The 6,998-nt window shown below is 33.7% G+C and overlaps 1 protein-coding gene across 2 annotated transcripts; it reads right to left on the reverse strand.

The window, feature by feature from the left end:
• Nucleotides 1-267: 267 nt before the first annotated feature.
• LOC129307963 (two-component response regulator ORR26-like) lies at nt 268-4,592 on the reverse strand. Of its 2 annotated transcripts, XM_054948916.1 has the most exons (6): nt 4,340-4,592; nt 2,424-2,576; nt 1,929-2,315; nt 1,688-1,764; nt 1,159-1,452; nt 914-1,057 (listed from the first exon to the last, which is right to left on the reverse strand). In XM_054948916.1, exons 1-6 carry the CDS (start codon nt 4,464-4,466, stop codon nt 1,049-1,051), a joined length of 1,047 nt encoding a protein of 348 aa, XP_054804891.1. In that variant the 5' UTR covers nt 4,467-4,592; the 3' UTR covers nt 914-1,048. The 2 variants fall into 2 exon arrangements, with proteins under 2 accessions (XP_054804890.1, XP_054804891.1); XM_054948915.1 differs by having other exon boundaries at nt 268-1,452; nt 4,340-4,584.
• Between the last annotated feature and the right edge of the window lie 2,406 nt (nt 4,593-6,998).

The following is a 6,998-nucleotide window of genomic DNA, read 5'->3' on the forward strand; positions in this document are numbered from 1 at the left end:
CAATAATATCCTCAACTTCAAGCACATTTGATTAAAACACCAAAATTACATGTCATTTGTTACAATGAACACTTGGAATGACTAAAATTTAGAAATTGAAAGAAAACCACAAGGTTAAGACCTTAGGATAAAATGCGGAGCTTTATTCACCCCAGTTTAAATTTAATTATTTCTGCATATTTTAAATTTTTTTTTTTTATTATCAGGCATACAGTCTAGAGTCTGCTGAGCTAACCCTGGTTGGGAGAATAAAGATACAGAACACGCTTGAAGAAGCAACCTTACTAACGTTAATCTTGTCATCACCCACATTTTATACAAATAGTCATATCCAAATCCTTTCAGATAAGAGAATGAATGTCCCAACCTTGACAGTTGGAATTCTTTCTATAGTAGATGCAAATTGCAATTTACCAACAAGCACCAAAGAGTCATTTCATGCATGAAAGGTGATTATGCTATGAATAGTCCTTGATCTACCAGAGTATAATCTGCTGAATCATGTAGGTGACTTGAAAGTTCTGCAACAAGACCTGGATCATAATACTCTGGCATCTCTATATTCTCCAGTCCCCAGTTCATATTGTAGCGTTCAGCTTGCAGCCAATAGAAGTGCAAGTCCTCATCCGAAGGTTCAGAAGCCACCTCGCCTCCCAAAATTAGGTTTTCAGGGTAAAATTCTAGATCAGAATTGCAGCCTAGATTGAAGCCCTGAGTTTTCATGCCCAAATTCTTAGTTGAGGTTGGTTCTGAGAGCTGAACATTCTCCATAAAGCTCTTGGACTGAGTAGGAAAGGTGTCCACTACACTCCCTATTGAGCTCACAGGACTAGCATAACCACTTTTGAAATCAGCATACATGGGCTTAGTTTCAATACAGGCAGCAATCTCTCCCTCTGTGATAGAGGGGTTGGAACTAACTGAAGCATTTGAATGTGATTGGTCAACTTGAATCGGGTGCTTCCTGACGTGTAATGGTAACTGGCTGAAGCTATCTTTTAATTGAAGAAATGACTTGTGTTCTTTCTGGAGTGGCATTTCTGGAGCTTCACTCCAGCTGTACTGTGTTGTTGGGATGGTGCAATCAAATACTGTATGGCTTCCTTCTGACTCAAGAGGTCCAAAAGAAGAATGGTTAAGGCTTATATTGGAACATACCTTTGCATCAGGAATGATGCTAGACAAAGCTCTTCTTTTTTCTGATGCAGAATCTGAAACAATAGCCTTTAGATCACCGTCGTGAATCTTCGTTTCAGAAGCATGACTCTGTAACGTTACATCTGAATATTTGTAGCTGTTAACTGCAACATCATTTTGCTGCCTGTTTATTGAGTTCTGAAATCCAAAATTTCCTGCAGAGTCTTTTAGAGGAAAATCCGATGGCTTGGTCCCACTTGAGGAAGATCTCTGATCGTTTTCTTTCTGCAACCTACTCAAGTAGAGCCGGTATTTCTGCAGAAAACAATTTTCTCTATCAGGCCTCATTGTTTTCAAACATCAAACTAATTAGAGAACAACAATTTTCTCCAAAATTTGTTTAAAGACCAATGGTGGGGAAGTTGTTGCACGACACGATCCAAGTTTCTTTCCTGATAATCTTCAGTGATAATGTATTAGGTGTGTGTATGACTGTGTGTGTAATATCAATTAGCTACTGAGGCAATGCACAAGACCAAGACGCATATACCTGCAAGTGGCTAGCAACATTTTCTCTCGTCAGCCATGGGACATTCATCAAATCTAGAATTCTCTTGGGGCCAACTTCTGCCAAACAGAAGATAGACATTAATAATATCCTTATGCTTGAAAGACAAAATGGCCATATTAGCCAAAAATATTATGCTTTGGTACCACACTTTTGAACAGAGAGAGGTCAACTAGATTTTTCTCTTTGGTTGTAGATTTCAAATTAAAGTCAAAGAACTTACTGTCAAATCCAATCTGGTTTACTGCTTTAACAAATTTCTGATGAAGATCCACAGACCAAACTACTCTAGCTTTCTTGGTGGAAGATGGATCTCCGTATTCTTTGTCATCATGCTTGTTATCAAGGTCTTTTCTTTTCTTCATGGAGGTCATATCTTCTAGGGCAAATGACAACCCTTCATCAGACTGATCTGATCCGTTTCTCATTAAATGAATGCCCTCAAATCCTTCGTGACCTTCAAATTCTCTTGCCTCATGAATCCTCTTTCTGAACACATGTTGCCATATGTTTCGCAGTTCTTTCATTCGAATTGGCTTGAGGAGATAATCACATGCTCCATGTTGAACACCTTTCATCACCCTGCTTGTTTCTCCATCTACCGACATCACTGCCCAGCATTACAAATTGCAGCTTGTCAGTGCATGAACTTTTTGAGTCAATGTGATCAAAGATCATTTAAAGAGATAGTTGGATATATAATTCTAAGGGAACTGACTAATGACAGGAAGATCCATCTCAAGTCCAACATGCTCAAGAAGTTTAAAGCCATCCATGTCCGGCATGTTTACATCGCTGATAACAATGTCGTATCCATCTTTTCTTTCGCGAAGCAAGTTCAGAGCCTCCCTAGCTAAACCACATGTAGTCACTGAAACATGAAACACAAAAAATCCGAGTCATTGTTAGAAATCAGGCAATGCAATGGCAAAGCATACCAAGAAGGGCGATGTCCAACAGGGACACTGCGATTTGTAATATTCAAGGAAAAATACAGTTTATTAATGCAATATAGAATTAGAATAACTAAAACGACAGGAACAAGCTCGTGAAATAATGACTGCATTAGGCCAATATGATTAATGACTTGAAGGCCAATTTAACATGTTGATTATCAGATAATCATGAAAACACCTTTAGTAGTGTGGTAAAAACTCTAACCGGTAACAGTGCCTTTTAGATTAACCATCACGCAGCGTTTTCATTGTCCAATCTCAAAGCAACCATATCAATAGTTCAATCATGTTTCAAGGGTACTTTTAATAATCACAATCGTACATTATGATATGTGTATTTTCATGCGCATGTTAATGAAGAACTATTAGATGCTCAACTACAGGCAAGCTGCAACACCAGATTTGAATTGGCCTTTTACATGAAGAAGACATAACGCTCATAAGATTATTTGAGTCAGATTCTAATATAATATTACGTGGTCTGCTTCTGGTCTTCAATGAGGGAAAACCTTCTTCATTTTCATTTTCAAACTGTTACCGAAATAAGGTTAGCTAAGACTTGTCAATCGAGCTATTTAGACACCACCCAAGTTGGGCAGTCTCAACCTTCAATTTCATAGGAACGGGAAAAACAGATTTGTAACTTTGCTTAACTAAATTGAACCAATGGCCCAAAGCTTAAGTACAAAAGGTAAATATATATACAATTTTTCCCATGTCAGTTCTTTAATATTACCACCGGATACGAATGCAATATCTTTTGCATGTATCGCATTCGTATCTTACAATTGAAGATGACACTGAAACTGTATAATCTCACTTACTTCAGTTACTTATAATACTTGAAAGATTCAGTCTTATATTTTGTTATGGTTGTAACATACCTGCAGTTTTATCTTACAATCAATTAGCCTACTAACAAGTGTATAAAAGCAAGCAAGGGAAACTTTCCTCTTTCATGAATGTGAGAACCAACTATACAGGTTTCCGATGGACAGAGAGAAGAGGTCATTAAACTAGTTAACTCTAAAGATGCCATTACAGTTGAGAGATCAAAAGGAATCAAATTCGACAAAGGTGCTTCTGTTTTTTACATTCTCTATATTGCTCTTCCACAGAAAGCCATATTGGATAAAGACTCATGACAACATAAAACACAAAGTGTAAAACTTGATGATGACCCCGTTCAATCTACCATACAAGAACAGAACCCAGAGCGATCAAGCTTTTTCTTCTTGACAAGTTTCTCACTTTAATAAACCCATATGGTTAAATCACTAAGAAACACTTCAAATTCAACCAGAAAATTAAAACGCATGTAATCATCATCAGAACTATCCTTATTTAACCTAAAATTAGCTAAATATTCAAAGCCTTATTACATAACCATGAGGGAACCTTTTTGGTAGCACATTAAAGAGAGAAGCTGAAACAATAAAGCAGAATCAATATGACTTATCCCAAAACATATCAAATATTCAAAAACTGGACCGAAATCGGGACACCGATAATTAAACCAACAGACAGAGCACAATTTTTTTTTAAATTACATTATATGTTTAATCCCCTTGCTGAAGGATTATTACACTGATATGCCATCAGCACGTTATATAAGTAGCAGAAACAAGAAAGGAAAAAAAAAAACAGAGCATAGAAGCGGGCAAAGAATGAAGAAAACCTTCATAGGAGCACTTCTTGAGCATCTTTTCAAGGATCCTGATCCATGTCGGGTCATCATCAACGACGAGAACTCGCAGACCAGCTGGAAAATTGTCGCGTCGTGGAGAAGAGAAACCACTGTCCATGTTTGTTGAAAGAGAAGGCTGTAGCACAGTCGGGATTCAGATTGAGAGAGAAGTGAGTGAGCTAAGGACGAGCTTTCCTGTGAGAAATGAAAAAGGTGGCTCATTTGGGATTTTAAACTGAGTGGCGAAAAACAAAAAGAAAAAGCAGAGAGAGAGAGTCCACCAACGAATATTGGCGCCGGATGGCTAACCGTTCCCGCGGCGCAGGATAGTTTGTAGGGAAAACTGGTGGGGGTTCCAATTTTTTTTTTTAAGAAAATGGAATTTATAAAATAAACTATAATATTTATATTTCATGAATAATTTAATTTATTATATTTTTTTCTAATTAACTAAATTCAAGTTTGTTCAGGTCTAGGCTGAGTATGATTTTAAACATAATTGATGTCCTAATATTTTAATTTTAAAAATACGTTTAGATGCTTCTAACATTTGGAATTTAAAAAGCTAGATACATCTATTTTTTGAAATACACAAATTGATTTCATTTATGTTAATTAATTCATTTGTCTAATTATTATACATTTCATGATTTATGAATCGCCCCAAAAAAATATAATTAATAATTGATTTTAGTCAAAATAGTACCCAATGAAGATTTAAAATGTTCATGTTAGTATGGGAAAAAGATGTTAATACCAGCCATGGAATAAAAAAATTTAAAAGTTATTTTACTTTTAAATTTAAAAAACTAATGTTAACTTTTAAATAACAATATTTTAAACATGTCCTCACTTGAATTACAAGGCAGCTTCACCAAGCTTAGATAAAATTAAAACTTATTATTATGTGATAAATTAAAATTTGGGTGAGTTAGGATCAAAGCATGCTTATAAATTCAAAGAGCGCTTAGAGAGGTTGCTCACCAATAAGATCTTCACATCAGATATGGGATTTGGAAGTCTACACATCCTAGATCTCCATGCAGGCATAAGCAACCTTCAAAGAATGATGATGATGACCATGGCCTCCAGCAATCTATAAAAAGAAAATGGGTTAAGACCCCCAAATTCTCCTAAAGAAAGGAATATTCTTTTTGAGCTCCTTCAAGAACTTGGTCATGAAGACCTCCTCCCACTTGAGAAGCCAGATCTAGCTGTACCTTTTAAACTGAATCAACCTTTGTTAGTGTTTGAATTTTTTTTGAAAAATATATTTAAAATGATGAAATGAAAGGTGGAAGAATGATTTGCTTTCTTAACATGATTATTATTAATAAAAACATGATTTTTTTATCTTTTTCTAATGTTGTAGAACAAAAGTTAACAAACCATTAAAAAGATATTTTTATTTTTAAAAAAATTCAGAACAATTTTTAACATTTTTTTCAAATCTAATATCAAAAAATACATTTTGAAATAGGTTTTTTTATCTTTTTGTTTTGGACAAAAGTGAAAATTAACCTCTAACTTTTAAAAACAGCATAATATGGATTTTACTATTTATAAAGATTAACTTTGACTACTAGTTGATTAGAAAATAATAAAAACAGACCTCAAAAATTATCAAAAAGGACCAATGAAATTTTTTGGTCCCTTTTTGTACTTTTTGGGTTTTTTATTGTAACTTTTTGTCATTTTATATAATTTTTAAGATTATTTTTTATTATTTTCTTATTAAAGTTAACTTTTATTAACGATAAGAGTTAAATTATACTATTTTTAAAAGTTAAAAAAATTGTTAGGTTAGATTGCATTATTTTTAAAAGTTGAAAAGAATATTACACCAAAAATGAGCTTGAGATCTTAAATGATTCTAGACCAATATTTTAGGAGCAAATGTGATATTTAAACATTTATTTTAAAGAAATTTGAAAAGTAAAATATTAAAAATGCCCATAGTTTTTTATCATTATAATTTTGATCAAACATGGGTCAAGATCTTGGTAGTTTATTAATAATACTCATTATTTATATACATTTCTTAACTTATTTTCATCATTTTTACACGCCTAATGCATTCATATTACATCCATTATGCATATTTGCCTAAGTCTACAAGTTACATGCATTAGGGGTATTTTAGTAATAAAATGTACTTTTTCACAATTATGAGGTTAAGCATTGGAATTATTTTTTTGATGAGCTAAGATGATTGATCAAATTAATTTTCATTAATTCATCTCAAATTAAAGTTATTAAGAAAATACATACTTTAATATTGTCTCTCTAAGGGCTTTCATTTAGGTTTAAGTTTTAGTTCAAATGTGCGCATCTCTACACTTGTTTTTGTGAAGCTTTTCTATTCACATTCCTTTATTCATTTAATTACCTAGGTCTTATTAAGTATTTCTTACCTTAGCCTAGTTAAATATATATCACACTATAGTAAATTAATTATTTAATTAAATTGTGACATAGGTGAATTAATGTGAGATATAAAGACATAGTTCAAAGCAAATCAAAGAGTCCTTCAAAGGTAAAGAGTGGCATGAAATGAAGACTCATGAAGGTGCAAGTTAAGCAATTAAAGGTGCATTGCAATGGAAGATCACATAGGAATTATCATCAGTTCCCTCTAAAGTTGGGTGTT

The sequence above is a fragment of the Prosopis cineraria genome, unplaced genomic scaffold (genome assembly GCF_029017545.1).
Source record: "Prosopis cineraria cultivar Desert tree isolate PC_DT_omini unplaced genomic scaffold, ASM2901754v1 PC4, whole genome shotgun sequence".
Classification (NCBI taxonomy): Eukaryota; Viridiplantae; Streptophyta; class Magnoliopsida; order Fabales; family Fabaceae; genus Prosopis; species Prosopis cineraria.